Source organism: Poecilia latipinna, unplaced genomic scaffold (genome assembly GCF_001443285.1).
Source record: "Poecilia latipinna isolate Pla-1442-1.1 unplaced genomic scaffold, P_latipinna-1.0 Scaffold265, whole genome shotgun sequence".
Taxonomy (NCBI): Eukaryota; Metazoa; Chordata; class Actinopteri; order Cyprinodontiformes; family Poeciliidae; genus Poecilia; species Poecilia latipinna.
Window position 1 is genome coordinate 280,184 of NW_015112881.1, and position 22,585 is coordinate 302,768.

Genomic DNA, 22,585 nt, shown 5'->3' on the forward strand with positions numbered 1-22,585 from the left:
CAGAGGACAGAATAACTTTCTTTCATGGCCATTTTAGCCCAAAACTCATTGCAGCATATGCAATGACTTTTGCATTTGGTGAAAAATGTCAGGCTCTGAAATGATTACACACAGTCACTTTTCGGTAGATTTTCACGTGTTCTGAAAATCAGTATTGTGTTAAGTCAGAAATGACAATTTATAAATGAGACTGATTTATTATAAAATCTGTTTTTTTAATTATATCCATTTTGAGGCCACACAGATAAATATGTTTTTTTTTTTTTTTTTAAAGAAGTGCAGCCTAATGCGATGCTCATATAATCAGATACGCCCTCGGGGCATGAAACACGACAATATACACATCTGGCACATCTGTTTATCATAAACATTCTTCATTAGAGGTGACAACCGTATTATTTACTTACTAACTAAACACTGCCATCTGGTGGAATAAGAGAAGTAGTGCTCTTAAAATAAAACAAATCCTGATTCATTCATGCATTTACTTGTATATTCTCCAAAGTTGAGAACAAAAATGTAGAGCCCAGAGCCAAATCCTGCATAAGTTCTATGTCAGTCGCTGAGCACCACTAAACTTTATGGAACAAGCAACGCAATCCTTGGAGATTCCCGTTAGTACAGATCAAATAAGCTTCCATCTTTATAAAGAAGACATATTCATCCTTCTTATCTGCATATCTGTTATCACCTAATTGTTGCATTATAATTCACACACACACACACACATATATATTATTATACAATGATATTGGCATTTAAGCCATGAACAAAACAGAGACATCGTTTTTTTTCAGTGTCATCAAGTTTCATTTTGTCACTATCACATTATTCAACAAATCAATCTTTAACTAACGAAGATTTTCATGTAAAATTCAACCTTAATTTTTGGAAGTGATGTGCTGAATATTCACTCTTGGCCAATGGTGTCTAGCCACGATTTTCGGTCATCGACTTATGTTGAGGGATCTGATTGGACCGCATATGCCATATGCTTGGCAGTGATTGGTCCAATGTTGTGCGTGGTGCGCAGCCATTGGTCAATGGTGGTGGGTTTAACGGACTGGGCACGCTCACTCAGTCGAAGAAGTAGCCGCACGGCAACTGCTGTAAAGACAGAGCTTCCTACGCTGTTTCCCCTGCCTTTTGTCTCAGGAGCTGAGCACTCACAGCATCAGTAGAGCTTTATTTCAAAATGAAACGAGTTTGGGTGGTAGGGCTGCTTTTCGCACTTCTAGCCTTCGGTGAGTAGTGGGAAGTTTTTTTTGTCATTGTGGCTCACTTACTCTTCATAAATTTTTTTAGCTACTTTAGCTACAGCAAGGCTAATAGAAACTTGTCTTTGTGCTTTTCCACCTCGTGCTCTTTCATAGCTATTCTTATATTTTATTTATGCATAAATATGAGTATTAAACCTTCAAAACGGCTTATATTGATAGCTCAGAACAGCTTCAATGTTCTTTATTCCTTGTTGCCTTTCCAGAAGTTTCTGGTTGTGGGAATGAAACCGCACGTTGGCTGCTATGGAGACAGGGAAATCCTAGGGCAGATGCGCTTTAATTTTTATTCATTTGTCACAATAAAAACTATTGTGATTCGTAACGGATTTTTTATAAGTTTCTATTAGCAACACAATTCATATCACAGAAAGACATCCACCCTATCGCAGTCAATCGGACTTTCAAGCTAATTTTGTATTTTAAATGATCAGTGTCAACCGTTACAACCGACGCAGATGTATGGTACGACATATGTGACAAAAATGTAACCATATCTGTTCCGTGGCAGCTGCTGTAAGGGCTGAGGATGAAGTGGATGTGGATGGCATGGTTGAGGACGACTTGGGAAAGAGCAGAGATGGCTCCAGAACAGATGATGAGGTGGTGCAGAGGTAGGTGCAACTTATTTGCTGAAGAAATTTAAAAATAAGCCTTCAGAATACGTTCAAATTTGTCATTTCCAATATTGATGTTTAGAACATCAGGACTGAAAAGAACATTTGAAAATCAATTATGGGCAGTTTGGTGTTACAGTCATTGATTCATGTATGCTTTGTATATCAGTGTTTGGTACTTGTCTTGGAGTTGCAGAAAATGTCTTGCATGACCATTAAGAAATGTTACTGCCATGTTGAGAAGTTTTAACTGCCAATACAGCTCTTGTAGCTAGATGGGAAGTATACAATAAAATTGTTTAAATGGTCCTTATGTATTTAGTGTATGAGATGCTTACAATCTAAGCAGAAGTGTCCAAAAAAATAAACACAATACATCTTCTTTATCACAGAATATTGTGACTATGCACATTTTTCTGAATTATTGCAAATCCAGAGCTGACACAATTTTTTTTTTGGCAACACTGACAATCACCCAAATTCAACATCAGCTCCACCAAGCTTATCCACACAGATCATCAGGGCAGACATGCGAGCAGTGAAAGTGTCCTCTTGCTTCGAGCTGCTGATGTCTACGTAGCTGTAGATTCTCATTCCTCAGTCCTCCAACTCTAAAACAAGGAGTCCAATTGCTTTCTGTTTATGTACGTTTTTAATCTGTGTGCTCTGTTTTGTTTCACTTGCGTTTCTGTATTTGTCTACTTTCAGGGAGGAGGAGGCTATCCAGCTGGACGGTTTGAATGCTTCTCAGATTAAGGAACTCAGGGAAAAGTCTGAAAAACACGCTTTTCAGGCAGAAGTCAATCGTATGATGAAGCTCATTATCAACTCTCTCTACAAAAACAAGGAGGTTAGTAGTAGGAGGAGGAGGATAAAAAAAAAACCTCTGTTTGGATTCTTGTCTGGGGGATGCTCACCTGTTCATGTCTTTCAGATCTTCCTCAGGGAGTTGATCTCTAATGCCTCGGATGCTCTGGATAAGATCCGGCTGTTGTCGCTTACTGATGAGTCAGCGTTGGCAGCAAATGAAGAGCTTACCATCAAAATTAAAGTAAGCAGTGAGATAAATGGTATTCAAGGATGTTTGAAATTGCTAAAATTTTCAATTCAGTCTCCTCAAATGTGATGGCATGGAGAATGCCAGAGTGAATTTTATACATTTCTCCCCCCTCAGATTGAAGCAGGAAAATGCTATTCTGTCCTACCTGAGTGTGTTAAAATAAAATAAAAAATATTACTTTGATATTGTTCCCTTGCTTAAAATAAAGACAAATTAGGTTAAAATAAAAAGGTGCTGTAGGTTTCTGATTTCTAAAGTATTTTAATGAGATTTTCAAAGTATCTGCTGGAATACATGCAAACAAAAGTAATTTGATCATTTTACACCATTTCAGTTTGAACATTATTTGTAAAAACCATAAAACCTAACCATCTTTGCTTTATTATCAGAACTGTCACACTGTAAATAAACCCCTGACATGTCTGTCTCCATTCTCGTTGACAGTCTGATAAGGAGAAGAACATGCTCCACATCACCGACACCGGTATCGGAATGACCAAAGACGAGTTGGTGAGAAACTTGGGCACCATCGCCAAGTCGGGCACCAGCGAGTTCCTCAACAAGATGACGGAGATGCAGTCTGAGGGGCAGTCTACGTCCGAGCTGATTGGCCAGTTTGGAGTGGGTTTCTATTCTGCTTTCCTTGTCGCTGACAAGGTCATTGTGACATCCAAGCACAACAACGACACCCAGCACATCTGGGAGTCAGACTCCAACCAGTTCTCGGTCATCGAGGACCCCCGTGAGGACACGCTGGGAAGGGGAACCACCATTACGTAAGTTTGAGTGTAATGGCTGATGAATAACTCTGTAAACATTTTACTAGTTGCATAGTCGCTGCTTCAGTTCTCATTCTGCACTGGCCTTGAACTTGAGTGTTTCGCCTCTTATTTTTATTTATTTTTTTCCAAACTCAGACTGGTCCTGAAGGAGGAGGCCTCAGACTTCCTTGAACTAGAAACCATCAAGAATCTTGTGAAGAAATACTCCCAGTTCATCAACTTCCCCATCTACGTTTGGGCTAGCAAGGTGATTATTTAATTTCAACACTCATACCTGCTATTATAAAGTTGATGGAGAATATGGAGGAGAGTAAGTGGTTTTTGTTGTGAACATGTAAGACTGAGACGGTTGAAGAGCCCATCGATGACGACGCTGAGGCAGAGGAACCAGAGAAGGAGACTTCTGAAGATGAGGCTGAAGTAGAGGAAGAGGAGGAGGCTAAAGATAAGCCAAAGACCAAGAAGGTAAGGGCTTAAAGTGTATAATAGTTTAGTTAAGCTGTACTTCTTCTAGTGTGTATTTTTTATTTTCTCCCTCAAAACACCCCAAAGTTAGATGTTTACTCCTTTAATAGAACTGCTCTAGCTTTGCTCACCTGAAACTCTAATTATCAACTTATTAAAATATTTTTTTCTCTACAAAGTCCATTTAAAATAAATGGTACATGTTCAACTTAATTGTTAACAGGCTCCAATTGAGTGTTGGCTGCCAACAGCAGTTTTGTCCTATCATCTTTTTTTTTTTTTTTTTTTGTTCAGTCTCCTCTGCAGTTTAACAGAGTTTCACAATCTTTCATTATGGACTTGATTAGACTCCATAATGGACCGTGGTAATAACTGCCACAGTTATTACTGTGGCTGTACATGCCTGAAGTTCAGGTTCAGACCATTGGTTTTACAAGAGGTTTCCAACCTTTTGGACTTCCTTGAATTTTTTTTTTTTCACATCCCAACAATGTCGACACTAAAGAGAACTGTACATACAGACTGCTGGCACTTAACTGGATATTTAGTTTCTAACCAAGAACCAGTTTTTTTTTTTTTTTCTTGCCTGTTGATCTAATCTTTTTGCTGTGTCATAGTGGATTGGATGGTACCAAAGGTCAGTATTGTACCATTTCTTAAACTATCATTCACATTGTAGGTTGAGAAGACAGTTTGGGACTGGGAACTGATGAATGACATCAAGCCAATCTGGCAGAGACCGGCCAAAGAGGTTGAGGAGGACGAATACAAGGCCTTCTACAAGACCTTCTCAAAGGTATGAACGATCTATATTAGTCAGACAAGTGGAAAGCCTTTTTTATATAAAGACCCTGTTGAATTCCAGTCACGATTTTCTCCCCCACCAGGACAGTGACGACCCCCTGGCTCACATCCACTTCACTGCTGAAGGTGAAGTTACCTTCAAGTCCATCCTGTTCATCCCCACGTCGGCTCCACGTGGCCTCTTTGACGAGTACGGCTCAAAGAAGAACGACTACATCAAGGTTCGCGAACAAAGCAGAGTTTAGTTTCAATAAATGAGGGAGAGAAAACGTATGCAGGAGTTTGAGATTCATGTCAAAACTTTGTGTCACACAGCTGTTTGTCAGGAGAGTTTTCATCACAGATGACTTCAACGACATGATGCCCAAATACCTGAACTTCATCAAGGGAGTGGTGAGTTGCTGATGGCTGGTTGGTTTATATGATTTGTTTAATCGTCACTTCGTCTGAGACTAAATGTGGTCTCCTCTGCCAGGTTGACTCTGATGACCTTCCTCTGAATGTGTCCAGAGAAACTCTGCAGCAGCACAAACTGCTCAAGGTAATCTCAAAGTCCTTTGCAGTCTCTACAGTCCTTAAATGAAAGGGTGAAAGAAGTTTGGTTAAAAAACAATTTCTCCTGACCCCATAGGTCATCCGCAAGAAGCTGGTCCGCAAGACTTTGGACATGATCAAGAAGATCGCAGATGATCAGTACAACGAAAAGTTCTGGAAAGAGTTTGGAACCAACGTCAAGCTGGGCGTCATCGAGGACCACTCCAACAGAACCCGTCTGGCCAAACTGCTCCGCTTCCAGACGTCCAACAGCGACACCGTCCTGTCCAGCCTGGAGCAGTACGTGGAGCGCATGAAGGAGAAGCAGGACAAGATCTACTTCATGGCAGGGACCAGCAGGAAAGAGGTGAGTAACGATGGTACAGAGTGGTGGCTTGGAGGGTGTTGAAGAGTAGAAAACTCACTGAAATAATCTGTGGTGTCTTGACAGGCGGAGTCTTCTCCCTTCGTTGAGAGGCTGCTGAAGAAGGGCTACGAGGTCATTTACCTGACGGAGCCCGTGGATGAGTACTGCATTCAGGCACTGCCAGAGTTTGACGGAAAACGCTTCCAGAATGTGGCCAAAGAGGGGGTCAAGTTTGAGGAAAGTGAGAAGGCCAAGGAGAAGAGGGAGGCCCTGGAGAAGGAGTTTGAGCCTCTCACTACTTGGCTCAAGGACAAGCCCCTGAAGGACAAGGTTGGGAATTTGCTGTGGTGTTTCACAGACCAACAGAAATCATGGATTTGGCTCGTTTTTAATGTCACACATTCAAATTATTTTCCTCTTTTCTCGACAGATCGAAAAGGCCGTTCTCTCTCAGAGGTTGACCAACTCACCCTGCGCTCTGGTTGCCAGTCAGTACGGCTGGTCAGGAAACATGGAGAGGATCATGAAGGCTCAGGCTTACCAGACAGGAAAAGACATTTCAACAAAGTGAGTGTCAACACAGCTGCATGTCGGAAAATACAAGAACATCAAACGGTTTTCAGTAATTCAACTGAAATCTCATGGATTCATTAAGTGGAAGGATACTTAAAGTATTTATTTGATAAGTTGGGTGAAAACTCTAAAATGTCTTAAAACATTGACAAGACTTAAATTGTAGAAGGGATATTTAATGTGAAAATATTATGAAGTGGCCCAACCAATCACAGGGTTAAACCCCTTATATGATCGATGTACAACAGTCACACTGATGCACTCAACATGGAGTTTAAATCAGTTTTTTTTTTCATTGAAGTGTGCTGCATCCAAAAATGTTAATGGAAAGTTGAGTGGAAGGACAAACTTTAGTAGGAAAAATTACATGTATTACTGGGGATTCTAAAGCCCCATGAGTATTACCAACTCTCTTTGGGAAAATTGAGATGGTATGGACTTCAGCTGGAGTTGGTTCCTATAGGTCCAATAAACAATATCTTGTCCATGACATGTGATACAACAATCTAATTCCCTGACAAAACATTAGAATCTATTCGTTGTTTAATTCCTACTTAAACTTTTCAGTTATTTTAATTATGCTTAAGTGCCTGTAAACCTGTCTTTGTGTCTTATTGCCACTTGAAGCTCACATGCATTGTCATCTGTTCCTCAGTTATTATGCCAGCCAGAAGAAAACACTAGAAATCAACCCTAAACATCCCCTTGTCAAGCAGATGCTCAACAGAGTCAATGTAAGCTTCTATATAACCTTCTTACTGACACATCGTCGAATGTATTAAACCGTTTTTAAGAGGGTTTTGATGAAAATATGTCTGACTACTTTTGTTTCTTGCGTTTTTAGGCTGACGCTGAGGACCAGACCGCATCAGATCTGGCAGTGGTTCTGTTTGAGACGGCAACTCTGCGCTCAGGATACCAGCTGGCCGACACAAAAGCTTACGGAGACAGAATAGAGCGCATGCTCCGGCTCAGCATGAATGTTCCTCTGGACGAACAGGCACGTTCACTGGATTTTAATTTAATTTTGACTCCCATGCATTAATAATTTAATGACTTTACTGTTAAAGTGCCCATTAAAAATGGCGTCTTCTCTGTAGGTTGAAGAAGAACCTGAGGAAGAGCCAGAGGAGCCAGCAGAGGAAGAGTCTGAAGATAAAGATGAAGAAGTTATAGATGACGATGACGAATCGGTGAGGCTTCTTTGCATCGTTTCACATCCTTTATGCTCTCATGACTCTGAAAGCCAAAGATTTCACATTTCTTTGTTTTTGCCTTGCAGGCAGAGCCAAAGGATGAACTGTGAAGCACTGAAAAGGACGACGTGACAATGGAACTGGAAATTGGAGTTCTTGTTCCATTGCTGCTGTGTTTAATGTTATCTTGAGTGGGGTCCTGGGGATGGTTTTTTTTTTTTTTTTTTTTTTTTTTTTTTTTTTTTAAAAAAACTTTTTTTTTTTTTTTTTTTTTTTTTTTTTTTTTTTTTTTTTTTTTTTTTTACATTCCTCTTGACTGTAAATTTGTTAATATTTAACTGAACTGTTTATGGAAAGATGCAATTCCGTCTATTGATCAAATAAATGTTACCACAAAAATCTAATGGTCTGCTTCGTTTTGGAAAACATGATTTAAAAATGTGTTTTCAATGCAGAAGTGAAACCATGTGGTAAAGTACTACCAAACCATTTTGCATACAAGATGTCAAAATGTGACGCAGTATCCAGAATTTTTAGATTTGTCAGAACTGACTCGGTTGAACTAAAGAGAAACTCGTGTTTATGAAATTGGAGGATCGTTTGTGTAGTTTTAAGGCATGCTGCAAATATTTGGTGCAGCGGTGGGTAGAACTCCTAAAGTGTTACTTTTACTGCAGTTAAAATTATAGGTATTACGTTCTGCGTACTTTGTTACATCTGGCTTAATCTGTGAAAATGACAATTTGAATGCAAATTCTAGTATTTTTACAGAATGACCATTTTAAAACTTTCCACTCTTTCACAGCGTACAGCTTGTGAAACAAATGGAGTAGATGTTAACGGTTCAGAACATGACAAAGGACATCCTGAGACTCTGTATACTCGTATGGGTGCCAAAAGGCACATCAGAAAAATTTTTGGAACGGTTTGTGTACAAACAGGAAGTGTTTGAGGAGCCTCCCCTAACTGAATTTCCTTCAGTTAGGGGAGGAAATTTTACCAAAGTACTGAACTTCATATTAATCAAATGGAGAAAAAAAATATGGTGCAGTCAACTACCCACCTCTGGTTTGGAGGTGCCATATACATTTTGTGATGTAACCATTGTCCTGGAGAAACGGATACTGATCTGTCATCCATTTCTCAGGACAGACGAACTGGAGGAGGAACGTTGTGGGGAAACTGAACGGTTTGGGTACAAAATTTAGCTATGTAGAAAGAACAGTCTGCCTATAGATGATGGAGCAGGACTTAAAGAGACGGGGCCCAATTTCAAGGCATTAAATTACACAGTCAAATTTCTTTAAAGTCATATTTGATATATTGCATTTTTACAACAAATGGAGGTAACATGCATAGTTAACTTGGTAATGCCATTTTATAGCACAACGTGGCTGGAAATCACACACTGCTCCTTTAATACAGTGACAAGCTTTTGACACCATAGCATTCACCTCCAGTATGCCTTAAAGCAATTTGATTAAAATTGGCAACAACTTTGTCATATTTTTATTATTTAGGGAAAATATTAACTATTTCTCTCACCCTGTAGACGTTATCCATAGTTATCGGCTCTGTGAAGGGAAAACACAAACTGTGCTTAGACATTGTAGTATAATATTACGTCCTGCAGATGGCGCTATAACACGGATGGGATTATGTCAGAAACTCGTTGACTCAAATTACTGTAACTCAGCAAGGTTGTATATTACAAAGTAGCTGGTACACTTTCCCATTGAAATATAGTTTGTTAAATATGTTATAGTTTACGATCTACATTTTAATACTTGAGGTATTTTGTCTTTTAAAAAAATGATTTCTCTTATGTAAATGCACATTTATTTAGCCGACCCTAATGCTCTAATTATGTCTAGCCCTGATCAGATTCAAAGTATATCAAAAATTCCTAAATTTGTTCTGCTTTTTCACAACAAATTTAATACATGGACTATGATATTTGGTAAATATCCTACAAGAAAAGAGACACACAGAACAGCTTTTATAAAAGATCAGAAAGTTAACAGGCAGACAAGCAGAAATAATTGAAAATCTTCACCAGAGTGAGAAAATATCTTGCCTTCTAAATAAAAGGTGACAGATATAGGGCAGAGAAGGGGGAGGGGGCCTGGGGGTGTAGAGCAAAGCCTACACTTATAAAACAAACTGATACTTGTAATATCAGCTGCACTGTCACAGCTTCACCTTATATGTCTAAAAGCTTTCTGGTAGTATTTTTTTTTCTTTTTTTTACTTCATTAAGCTCTTTGTAATGGAATACACACCTCATCACCCTGTGAATTAAAAAGACAGGACATTTGTGCTACTTTTGATCACTGAGAAAGTGCCACTTCAAGTCAGAATTTGTGTTTGTGTGATTTGTGCACACCTCAGATTTTAATTTGCTGTATCAAAGCTCTATAATCATTGGATTCTTAAAATGGTTTTACTAGATAGTTTCAGCAAAGTTTATTCAGGCTTTTTGCTCTATAATAAAAGTCGTTGTTGGTATATAGTGTCTTGCCACAGAGTCACAATGTTCGAAATGCTCCTGCAGTAGAGTTATTGCTTTTCCGCCCCTGTGATTCCAGAGTCGGTCCCCAAACTCTCTGGCACTATGGCTTCATTATGAGATTTGCCTCTGTATTTATTACCCCCCCCCAACCGGGTTAAATCCACGTCCAACCATTTCTGATAAGAACAGTCCTCATATCCATCATAAGGCTCGCAGTTAAGAAGCACTTTTCAGATGTGGGTGGAGTGGACAAGTATGTATAATTTCACTCTGCACACGGATTAGACAAAACCTACAACTACTGCAAACTTCAGTCCGAATTACTTTTATTGTCCTCACATTCTTTGAGGGTGTGGTTTCATAATCTCAACCTAAAATAACAAGAGTTGACAGGCATAAAAAGTAACACAAAACTGAAAAACAATAGATTTGAGCACCGATGCATTTTATCAACTCCCATATTATCAATTACATAATATTTAAAATCAGCATAACAGCTTAATTACCGATGTAAAGAGACGAGACACACACACACACACACACACACACAAAAAATAAGAACATAAGCATGATGTGATGTCTAGTTCTGCCTGCAGGATCTGACCTCCTCCAGTGAAAATCCATGTCTGACAACACGTCGGCTTCTCTTTCCCATAATTTGTATTTTGCGACTGACTGCAGTTTCTGCGCCGCTGCTGCTCATGTACGCAATCCCTGGATAGGTGGTTACCATGGATTCCTGGGTCACATGCGTGGGTTTCCTATTGCCAGAAGCAGCAGAAGATGCTTGGACCAAAAATCCACAGCCATTTTCATTCAAGAAAAAGAGAGGATCCACTGTGGACGGCTCGCTGACTTATTGACTGACTGACTTGAGGGGTGGCCACACTACACACCCGGTTATCCTTATTTCCATCTGGAGGACGGGGGGGGGAAGCTGTTTTTTGTCTTTTTTTTTTTTCTGTATGTGTGTGTGTGTTATATTTTGTAGAATTCGCAGCAAACCGGTTTTGTCCACATCCAAAGACTGAAAACAGGAATGAGTATAGAAATTCCTGAGGGACTGACGGAGCTGTTACAGAGCTTTACCGTGGAAGTGTTGAGGAATCAGCCCCGGGATCTGCTCGAGTTTGCGTTACAGTACTTCACCCGGCTGAAGGACAGCGAGACCAAAGAGGCCTCCTTTGGCAATGACCAAAATTCGGCCCCGAGATCTGGGAAAGCGGTCAATTTCATTGACGAGGCCATGCAGATCGATTCGGAGAACGGGGAGGAGGAGGAGGACGACGACGACGACGACGAGGAATTCATAGGTAAGCCGATGGGTTTTGTTCGATGTGTTTTGTTTTGGTATTTTTATTTTTTTTATCACACAAGAGCATATGTGCATGTAGGTGATGTTAATGCATGTCGAGACATATGCATGCACGGTGGAGTGCACGGCTGGGAGACGACAGAAACAAGGCGCAGAGATGCTCGCCACCTTGCATCCACCACCGCGCTGTCATTTGCCATATATGGTCAGAGAGGCTGAGAGACGTGCTAAACGTGTCCAGCTCTGCATCTCTGAATCAGGGTTTTATTTGGGTTAAGAATGCATTTCAATAGCAACAGCTGCAGAATGAAGAGATCTTTCCTTTTATTTTTTATTTTTTTTTGTTGCCTCGGAAGGTCTCTCTTTAGTATTTTCAGGCCACGATACACCAGGCCTATTTAACCTCATTAGCCAATGAGAGGGGAAAAATAGACGGAAAAACACGAGATCTAAGCAACGCGTAGTTTTAAAGGTGACATTTTGTGTGTCCTGAAGTGTGATTGTATTTCAGACATCTGGCTATGCAGAGATGCGAGCAGCAGCAACACACATCAGAGGCAGCATCCCAATGAGTGGTGAGGCTAAAAAGGGCTCGATGCAGGGCCGGTCCCAACATAAATAGGGCCCTATGCTGAATTTACCAACAAGCACAATTTTTCTCCCTCCTCAGGTTTGGTTGTAGAAAAGTTTGGTTAAAGGTGCTAAATGAAGACGATTATTAATTATTACAGTTTGTCTCAGAAGTGAGAGATGAATACTAATTGAGTTGAGTACATTCTAGTTGCAAGTTGGAAAACAAGAGGAATTTATTTGTTGGTTTGGTGCTGACTTAGTAATAAAAGTCCATCACCGTATTCTGCTCTTTATCTGATCCAATTCACAAACTCAAGGAAAATGTTCTTAAATGGAGATTGTAGAGTGCTTGTTTTTTTGTTTGTTTTTTTGTTGTTGTTTTTTTTAGGGACACAAAGTCATTAACAAATGTTTTACCTGAAGCTTTAATTATATTTTACACTACCTGGGGGTCTGAGTTATGGCTGATATTGCCAGTTTTTCCAAACACTATTCCAGGACATTCTCGTTGCATTTTCAACTGGGAATTCTAAAAACAATTCAACATCCAACAAAATGCGACTTAAACCAAAACCAAACCCCATGGTAGAACTTCAAGACTTTTACGTGTGCTGCAATGTGAAAACTTCTAGACTAAAACAAAACACCTGCTTTGATTCCTTTTTTCAAGTCTTTTATTTTTTTCTTTCTTTAAATATGGGATCCTGGTATTTGAAGGTGGTGTCAAGAGTAGATGATGGATATTCAAAAAGGGGCACAATGATTGATAAAAAAAAAAAAACAAATAAAAAAAATAGTTTGCAGAAAATTTGTCTTTAGACTCAAGCAACAAAAAATATATAACGAAACTCATTGCAAAAATGCACAACTCCACTAACACTGTGTTAGCTGTTTAAAATCTTAAAAGCTAAACAAAAAAAAAAAAAAAAAAAAAAAATCAACAGTCGTAATTTTAAACATCTGCTATTTTGGGGAGCAACAGCTCAATTTAGTTGCAGCTTTAATCGACTGACCGGCTGCAGCGCCTACATGTGCGCAGCTGCGCCACGTTCATTTGTTAAATCGACGAGTTTTTGGGTCACGCTTGATGATCGTTCAGCCAGTTTCCCCTGGCCACTGCACGACTGGGAGGCTATCAATAGATGAGACTTCCTAATATACATTTCATGCTGATCTATTTTCCAGGAGCTTGGCACTTTTACACTGTGTTACATTTGAATGTTTTTTGTCTTTTTTTTCACCCTCTCATTGAAATGATTCAAAGACCTAAATCCACTTCAAAGCAGCTGTCCTCATTCAGGTTTCACCGTGATGAATATGGATCCCTTAATGAGTTAGGCTCCGCCGGGGGTATTAGCTGTGAAATCACAGCCACCTAAACCTCTTTTCAATAATAGCTTTCAGAGCAATTCAGCTTAAGATGGAACTGAACATGTGGCTTTTTATTGTTTACAGCGCCAGTGATAAACAGATTCATCAGAAGAGCATCGGGTGAGTTACAGTTTGCCGCTTGCTAAAGTTGGTTATTAACATCCTGTGGCTCTGGTCTGTGTCATTTCTCGGAGAATGGGCAGCTTCTCCGACAAATGAAAAAATTTTTTTTTTTTTTTTTTTGCCATCTGTCTTTTGTCATCATATTACAATAAGGTTGATTTGTAAGAGGCTGCAAAGCTGCTCTGTCTTGAACCTGGTTTATTATGTCAGTGAGTGACGTGGGTGAGAAAATCAGGACAAGTGATGCTTATAATTATCTCTCGCTCGCAATAGTGGGGAAAGGTTGTGGCTCTGGTGGAAAGATGGCTGATACGAAGCGTTCCACTTGTACTTTGTTAAGCCATGAGCATTTCGGGTCGGCTAACGTTGAAGATAGAAATGAAAACCATGAGCAATTGGACCTGCAAAGACGATTTAATTCATTCCTTATCCTGAAAGTTTTATCACAGGACTGTAAAAGAGCGTTTTTAACAAAATGTTGCTGTTTAATTCTGTTTGAAACATAGCACAGTTTACCCACAGTGCCTTGCAGAAGTATGCATATCCCTTGACAAACACAAACCTCAATGTAAATAAATAATAATGGCTTTCAAACATCCATTTGTAATTAAGCTACATAATGTGTTTCAATTAGTTGTAAAGTTCCATAAATAAATGGACTCTTTGGGAACATTCAGTTTTTGTTTTTGTTTTTTTGTTTTATGGGTTTGCATTAATTTGTTAAAATGGCCCAGTCAAAGTTCAGACCTAAATCCAACAAGACTCAAACATTCTAGCCCACATATGCTCTCCATCTAATCTGATTCAATGTGAGATGTTATGCATAGAAAAACTGACACAAGAGTAAATCTTTAGATTTGCAAAGGTGGCACGACTAAATTTGACTCATTTGGCTTATGACAGATGTACGCCATGCTTTCTGTTTGTAGAAAGTGATGAAATAATTTCCTTTACACTTCATTATTGTACGCTCCTTTGTATTGGTCTGTAAAAAAACCCCCCAAAAAACAATGATGCTTATGGGTGTAATGGGACAAAATCTGAAAACACTGAAGGGCTGTGAATACCTCTAGAAGCTACCGTATTGCATTCAGAGGCATGACAACAGGACGGGGAACAAAGCTGTTTGTCTTTACTGTCTGCAGGGTTCTGTGCAAACATGATTAAATGCAGCTTGTAATATAGAAATATGTACTTTGAGGTCGACAAAGTACAGCATAGATGTGACAATGTTTTCCTTTGTTGATACAGTGTGTGCAGAGGCGTTCAACCCTGACGAAGATGAAGACGATAAAGAGCCAAGGGTAAACTCCAGTCCACACAGAACAATCTTAGAATCTCTTAGAATCGGAAGACATTTTTGTGAAGAATGTGATTTCTTTATCTAACCATCGTCCACTGTAAGGCAGTCCCACATGAAACGCGTTTCGCCTCGCAGGTTACCCACCCCAAAACCGACGAGCAGAGGCAGAGACTACAGGAAGCTTGCAGGGACATTCTTCTGTTCAAGAACTTAGATCCAGTGAGTACATGACCTGGCCCAGCAGATTTACGATGCTTGTTTTTCCTCCCTGCGTCATTTCAACCGGTGGTCAGCTGTTTAAGTTGAAATATAGATTAAATTTTTTATTTATTTTATTTATTTTTTTCAAACACAAAGAAACTGAAACAGCTTTATGTTCCTCTCCTTCTCAGGAGCAGATATCTCAGGTTTTGGACGCCATGTTTGAAAAATTCTGCACGGAGGGAGAGCACATCATTGATCAAGACGATGACGGGGACAACTTCTACGTCATCGAAAGGTGCTACAACACGCACTTACTTTAAAACGATTAATTGTGTCTGTCTATATATTTTTTTAAATCGTTTATTCGTGGCTTTGCTTTCGGTCAGCGGGACGTTCAACATTTTCGTGAAGATTGAGGGCGCGGAGAAGCTGGTGGGCTCCTACGACAACAAGGGCAGCTTCGGAGAACTGGCGCTGATGTACAACACCCCCAGGGCGGCCACCATAATTGCAACCTCGCCTGGAGCCCTTTGGTGCCTGGTGAGTAAAACATTACGCACCCGTGTGCAGGAGCACAGCTGGCTGTTGCTTGCTCAGGTTTTAATGACATACGCTGTGCAGTCAGCTGGCACAGTTTAAATAAACACCCAGGCTGTTTGTGGTTGCGCTGCAGCGTGGTGCTACAGATGGAAATGGCACAGTCAAGATTGGGTAACATATAACGTACAGCTGAAGCGTTAACTGACGCAGTCGCTGTTTCTTTCACACTGTTTGAAATGAAATCAGAAACTTTTTTTTATTTTTATTTTTATTTTTTACGTATTTTATAGTTAGTACTAACCAAACTGTTCCTGTTTGCTAAATAAAAAAAAATAGTTCTGCTTAGGTCAAACATTTTGCGTATTTTTTCACAAAATTTAAAAACGGTTTGGACCCGAGTGAAGTTTGTAGGCTGTCTTTGCCCATCCGCACTCTTTCAGCCGAAAAATAAAAACTTAGCTGGTCCAAAAGAGGACAGAAGGAAGTCACATAACCTACAGCATGTGAATATCTGGCTTCATCTGCATGAAATCCAGTGGATGTGAGAGTCAGACTGGAGGAGTAATATCACTGCTTGATATGAATTTACATATTCATTAAGAGCTAATGAAATTGTAGAAATGACTCAATAGAATTTGGATGTAATTTTGTCGCTGAAAAGTTTCCCGTGGCCGGATGAGCAGCGCGACGGTTCGGTTGCAAGAGAAACATCCCACTTATTCTTGACTCAGCAAGGTCTGTGTCCGTAAAGAGCAGCTAGCGGCTCTGTTATGTCATCTACGGGAGACGAGGGACGTTGACGCTGAGCCCTCTGCTGACCCGAGAGTCTTAGAGTGTGCAGCTTAAGCTGTGAGCGAGCAAGGAGCTCCTTTCTTCACGATGCAGCCAGCTTTGTCTGGGGATGAGCAAGTGGTGCCAGAGAGTCTCTGAGCTAACAGAACATTACAGTGGACATGTTATTTGGCGTCTGACGTGCACTAGTAATTACCTCTTTATTAAGGCGTGTGGATCTCGAGCCTGTCACGGCGAGTGTCGGCTAGAGGAGGGCGCCCTCTGCAGCTAATGATGCTTCCTACATTGTAGTTCAATCTATTTTATTGTTGACACTTTGTTCTTTGAGCAATATTTAATTCACTGGCACCGTATTGCAGACAGATGGCACAAGCAGGAGGAACGTTTGCGTGGCTTGTTTCTTTTTTACTATTTGAATAAATGCTTTTCTTGCAAAAAAAAAAAAAAAAAAAATGACAAGCTCATTTTGACACCTAATGCACATTGTGGTTTCATAAGAGTTGGTGTCTGACAAAGCAGCAGAACAGTCTGGAGTTGTAATAATAAGAAGTGTAATGATACATTTACCTCATGAAATGACAGGCTGTACTGGGCCCTTGGCACAAGTTGATTTGGAGACTGGCCAGTCAAGCTGATTGTCCACCAGCCACAAACAATGTCAACGTTTAAGTGTTTCTACAATTCTACTTTTACAATTTTGTTTTCAAGCTAACCAATGGGTCAACAATTGATGCGCATTTTACAAGTTATTTAAATGCTTTTATTGTCATAGTTTCATTTTCACATATTCCATCCTTCTGTCTATTGTTTATGCTCACTTATACGTGAAGGCGCACACCCTGCAGGTTCCTCCGCCCACAGCAAACCGTGCTGAGAGCTCAAGAAATTGTTAGATTTCCTCTAATGCTGGGTTGTTTCTCCAACTCTAGCACAGTTGCAGCATGCTGGCAGTCTTCAGCTTCAACAACTGTGCAAGCTGAATGGGGGAACAGTGGGAGCAGCACATACATGAGCATGATTGACGGTGTCAAGACTTTCCTCCTAGCTCTGATTGGTTGTTTCTGACAGGGAGTAATGTATTTCAACATTTAGCAGCTGGATCTCTGGGAGGAGCCAGAGAAGTTAGATTTTTAAAAAAATCTGTTCTTGTCAGGTCATTGTGACAATTTTAACAAACATGTACAAAAATATATATTTTTAAATACAAACAAACAAAAAAACAACAACAACACCTATATCTGTAGACATGAATAAAAGGTTGTTTTATTTCAAACTTTGTTTCAGGATCGTCTTACATTCCGGAGGATCATAGTGAAGAACAACGCCAAGAAGAGGAAGATGTACGAAGCGTTCATTGAAACTCTCCCCCTACTCACATCTTTAGAGGTCAGATTTGCACCACAGCATCAAACAAAGGGCACCGCGGACTCACGGTGAAAATGTTGACGGCCTGATGTCTTTTCAGGTGTCGGAGAGAATGAAGGTAGTCGACGTGCTATCCACCAGGGTGTACAATGACTCACAGCAAATCATTGCTCAGGTAATTCGTCTCCGCGTCGAGTGTTTTTAGTGACTTTGTCCTCCGTGTTGCACTTGCAAAGTTTGAGTCCGCTTACCTGCATGCTGTGTTGAAACAGGGTGACTTAGCAGATTGCTTTTACATCGTCGAGAGCGGCCAAGTTAGGATCACCATGAAGAGAAGCCGGGTAATTCTGGACGTTTTGAAACGATTTCTGTGTCCACTATGCTTTCCAACCTCACAACCGGGCGCGTAAGCTCAAAAAGCGTGTGCTGGAAAGCGTGTTTTTCGGTTCTGCTTTCTTATCCTTGTGCCTTTTGTTTCTCACAAGACAAAAAAGGACGAGGAGGAGGAAGAGGAGGTCGATATTGCCACGTGCACGAGGGGCCAGTATTTTGGGGAGTTGGCTCTTGTCACAAACAAGCCCAGAGCTGCATCGGCATATGCTGTGGGGAGTGTCAAATGCTTGGGTACATTTTGTACACTTCTTTGATGTGCTGTGTTAGGGGTCGAGGCAGCCATGCATACTCACTCTTGTGCTATGTCTTTTTAAAACATAGCAGAAGAGTGTTTGTGCAGAATTACTCATAAGACAGGAGATGTTGTTAAGAACACTCAGACACCAACAACATGAATGGCTGCAGCCGCAGTTACTTGTGGAAGTTGATTTTTTTTTATATACATTTTCTAACATCAAAACCACAAAGTTCTGTATCTTATTTGTCTTATTAGCAAAACCAACACAAAGCACTGCATAATTAATAAGTAAACGGAAAATACTTTTTGAAAATTGAATCCATAAAGTGTGGCATGAAAATGTTTTCCCCTCCTGAGTGAATGAATATTTTATGAAACCAAGTTGAGATTTGTCCCCACCAGCTTGTCTGAAAAACAATTTTCAAGTCTTTCCACAGATTATTAACTAGATTTAGGTCTGAACTTTGACTAGGCCATTCTAATTAGACTTTGACCTAAACCATTCCATTGGCTAAAGGTTTGGGGGACCTTGTCCTGTTGTACAGTGAACCTCCACCCAAATCCATCCAATATTTTTTTATTAACTGATCAGCTTTTTATGTCTCTAGACATTAAGTTTGACTTAAATAGACATATTTCATGTCTATTTAATAGTGTATTAGGTTATAAAGTATTTCTGAATTTGAATTAAAAGTTGACTTTAAATGCGCTGATTCTAGTAAGGGGAAAGGGCTGGATTTGTATTAATAATAAAACACGTGTCATTATTTTTCCACTAAACAAATGCACTACCATGCATTGGATTATACTACAAAATGTATTGAAGATCAAATGTAAGTTGAAGGAGCATGAAGTTTTGCTAGGTGTTCTGTGAGTAATTCATCAAAATGAACTTTATTTTCTCATCTTCTCTAAATAGACAGTGCTTAATTAGCATCTTGCATTTGCCTTTACGCCAATAAAAAAAAAAATCTTTGATGAAATTTACTCTCAATATAAAGACTTCATGTTTTACACAACCTTCTATGATTCCCATAAAAATCAAAGCTGTCTTTTTGTCTTTTTTTTTTTTTTTTTTTTCCAAAGTCATGGACGTGAAAGCGTTTGAGAGACTCCTCGGCCCTTGCATGGACATCATGAAGAGGAATATCGCTAATTACGAGGAGCAGCTGGTGGCCTTGTTTGGAAGTAGCGCTGAGATTGAGCAACAGAGTGCATAAAGCGACTCCAATGAACCATGAAGGAGACGGCGGAAACAAAAAAAAAAAAATCAAAACAAAACAAAAAAATAATCTCACTGTGGATGTTTTCCACAACACTATTCAAAACAGAAGAAGAAATGTGAATATCCACTACACCACATTTGAGTGTCTTACAATTAAGACTAAGATATGGGCCGTGTTAGCAGAGCGTACGACAGAAAGTCGCAACTTGGGAAGTTGCTAAAAGCCTGTTTTATTACATTAATCATGACTTTCACTGTAAAGAATATGTGTGCATTTTACTTGTCAGTGTCAAGTGCTTCACTTTCTTTGAAAACCAAAACACTTTCTTATGCCTCACCCCCATTTTTTTGTGACAGTGGTATTCTGATAATTTTTTAAAAAAAAGTGTATTATTGCTTGTAAATTTCAAAATTTTACCAGTCGTAAATTGACGCCAAAGCTGATTTGTGTTTGGATAATCATGAGCAATTTTGGCGCCACTACCTTTCGCAGTAGGAGAAGTCCACATGAACTACAATGGCATGAAAAAGCATTTGCCTCCCTGTAGATTTCTGCTTATTTTGCTTCTTTTTGTCAGACACAAATGTTTTAGACATTGAAACAAATTTTAATGTCGTGCAAGGATAGCCTGAGTAAATCCAAAATGCAGTTTTCAAATGGCGATTTAATTTACTTAGAGAAAAACCTCTCCAAGCTAACTACGCAAATAAAAAAGTAACTGCTTCCCTTGTTATGCCTGCATTAGCTATAATTAACCAGGTTTTCTTTTAAAGTACCTAACTGTGACTTTACTATTACCAGAGGTTAGGAAGTCACAAGAAATCGTGTCTGATGAGACATGAGAGCCATAGCACACAAACAGAGAAAACTTTGAACAATTGGGAACTTTCAACATATCTACCAAAATTGTTCTAAAACTGCAGTGAGATTTTTCTCCAGCCCTGAACTGATGCCTCTCTTTCCTCAGTTAATTTCAATGTTCATCATTCGACCATAAGAAAGAGACAGGGCAAAAATGTCATCCTTGAAGGTTTGCAAGGCCAAAAGCCCCATCTCTCATTTGCCAGAAGTATCTTAATGAAGCCAAAGACTTTCTGGAAAATGTTTTATGGACTGGTGAGAGGAGAGCAGGACAATTTGGAGGGTGTGTGTCCTGTTAGATGTAACATAAAATTGGCACGGCATTTTGGAAGTCAGAAGTGTGATGCTCCGGGGTTCGCTTTGCTTCTTTAAAACCAAGATTACGTCCCTTTCTCAATGGAAACGTGAATTCTGCGAAACCTTTTAATGTGGTTAAATTAAAAGGACTCTGCAAAAGCCAACCAAAGTTGTTCCACAGAAATGGTGTGACGGCAGCGGTTGTCCCAAGGGGTGGAACAAGCAGTTTATTAGGGTTTATGGGGGAATTGCTTTTTCCCATGAAGCCATGTCATTTTTGACGGCTTTTTTTTTTTTTTTTTTTCCGTAAACACGTCATTTGAAATCTGCCATTTGCGTTTTACTCACAGTATCTCTGGTCCATCTTAAGATTTGTTAATTTGAAACATTTAGGCGTGATAAAAAAAAAAGCAACAGAAGAAGAAATGTGCAAAGGAGGTGAATACCTTCTCACCGTGCTGCATTTCTAAATCTTTCATACTTGGTTCACATTTATACTCAAGTACATCTTTGTTTATTAGCAGATTATAACTCTTTAATCTGATAAACAGTATTTTATTCTTCATAAGTGTTAGTGGCTCTTTGCCGAAATTCTCTGCTTTTACAACAAAGCCAACGTCAGAGGGAGAGATAGCTGATAGTTTTGTAAGAATATACAACACATTGCTGTACTATTTTGAAACTGAGTGTTATTATACGGTGTAGGCCCACTTTTCATTTCAGACATTTCTCCACTGGATCGTAGTCATTGTAGGCAGTGTCTTGAGACAGTTTCCTTTGCTGTGTTTTAATGTGAGATTTAGCCCATATTTTTTTGGTGTAGGTAAAATATACATTATTGCTGTCTACCTCTGCCAACGACAATTTTTGCATAAGCCTGTCGAACAGAAATCAAAAAGGGGTCATTTTCTTCTTCCCCCAACTAATCTCTCTCGTTTTTTTTTTGTTTTGTTTTCTGTAACAAAGTTCTTCTGGTTTTTTTTTTGTTTGTTTTTTTTTGTCTACAGCTGAGTTTACATTTTAAAATGTTGATCTCCAACCCTTTTAGTAGCACTTTTATTTTTTAAGGCAAGACCACAACATTAGCCAGAAAAAAAAAACAAAAACAACAAAACAATTATATGTCTCACTTTTCATGTCATTAAAGAACATTTTATATTTCTGTGTGACACGAGATTATTTGTTGTTACCCATGAATTCAGGGCCTTTGTCATCTCAACACTGTTGTTCCTGTGGTTTAAAACATAGACAAAAATAAAACATTTCTAAATGTAAAATGCAAAAGTTTTGAGTTCAGCAAGAAATAAGAGGTATATCACTGTATTTGTTTATTTAAATCTGTATTATCCTTAATATTAATGACTGTCAAGCATGAGTCATTCTGCTATGACTCATCTGACAAATTAACATACTGAGGATGTAGGAATTATTACTTCAATATACTTGCAGTCAGGCCAGTGATTTGTGTGCTTCAAATGTGCTTGAAGATTATAAAGTTGAAATTATTTTTTTAACTACTTAACACAGAGTATATTTTATTAGGATGGTGGTAAAAATTAATAAAAGACCTAAATACAGATTAAATAGATTAAAGCACTGGTACATCTCAGTAATATAATATCTTGAAAATTTGTATTTATTCCAGTAATTCAGTTCAAAAATTGACACATACAAATTTATCACACACAGAGGGAATATATTTCATTTTTTAATTTCTGTTAGATTTGCCTGCAGTAAAAATCTGAAATTGTGTTTACATAAATACAAATAGCTTTTTAATAGTGTTATGACCTACAC

General features: G+C 39.2%; 2 protein-coding genes and 1 long non-coding RNA gene across 3 annotated transcripts; 2 read left to right on the top strand and 1 right to left on the bottom strand.

Annotated features, from left to right (window-relative positions):
* Positions 1 to 1,064: 1,064 nt before the first annotated feature.
* hsp90b1 (heat shock protein 90, beta (grp94), member 1) lies at positions 1,065 to 8,079 on the top strand. The gene is made up of 18 exons (XM_015033354.1): positions 1,065 to 1,244; positions 1,789 to 1,891; positions 2,603 to 2,744; positions 2,829 to 2,945; positions 3,399 to 3,730; positions 3,872 to 3,983; positions 4,076 to 4,201; positions 4,881 to 4,997; positions 5,089 to 5,226; positions 5,321 to 5,398; positions 5,481 to 5,546; positions 5,637 to 5,906; positions 5,991 to 6,236; positions 6,337 to 6,473; positions 7,135 to 7,213; positions 7,324 to 7,479; positions 7,580 to 7,672; positions 7,762 to 8,079. Exons 1-18 carry the CDS (start codon positions 1,196 to 1,198, stop codon positions 7,783 to 7,785), a joined length of 2,385 nt encoding a protein of 794 aa, XP_014888840.1. The 5' UTR covers positions 1,065 to 1,195; the 3' UTR covers positions 7,786 to 8,079.
* LOC106947975 (uncharacterized) lies at positions 7,525 to 21,767 on the bottom strand. The gene is made up of 3 exons (XR_001425082.1): positions 19,885 to 21,767; positions 9,989 to 9,995; positions 7,525 to 7,535 (listed from the first exon to the last, which is right to left on the bottom strand). It is a non-coding gene; the product is annotated as an uncharacterized LOC106947975 (long non-coding RNA).
* LOC106947974 (cAMP-dependent protein kinase type II-beta regulatory subunit) lies at positions 10,962 to 19,734 on the top strand. The gene is made up of 11 exons (XM_015033356.1): positions 10,962 to 11,500; positions 13,531 to 13,566; positions 14,821 to 14,873; positions 15,008 to 15,091; positions 15,265 to 15,371; positions 15,463 to 15,616; positions 17,693 to 17,794; positions 17,874 to 17,948; positions 18,046 to 18,114; positions 18,259 to 18,397; positions 19,491 to 19,734. The coding sequence occupies exons 1-11, from the start codon at positions 11,227 to 11,229 to the stop codon at positions 19,622 to 19,624; spliced, it is 1,227 nt and encodes a 408-aa protein (XP_014888842.1). The 5' UTR covers positions 10,962 to 11,226; the 3' UTR covers positions 19,625 to 19,734.
* Positions 21,768 to 22,585: the final 818 nt, after the last annotated feature.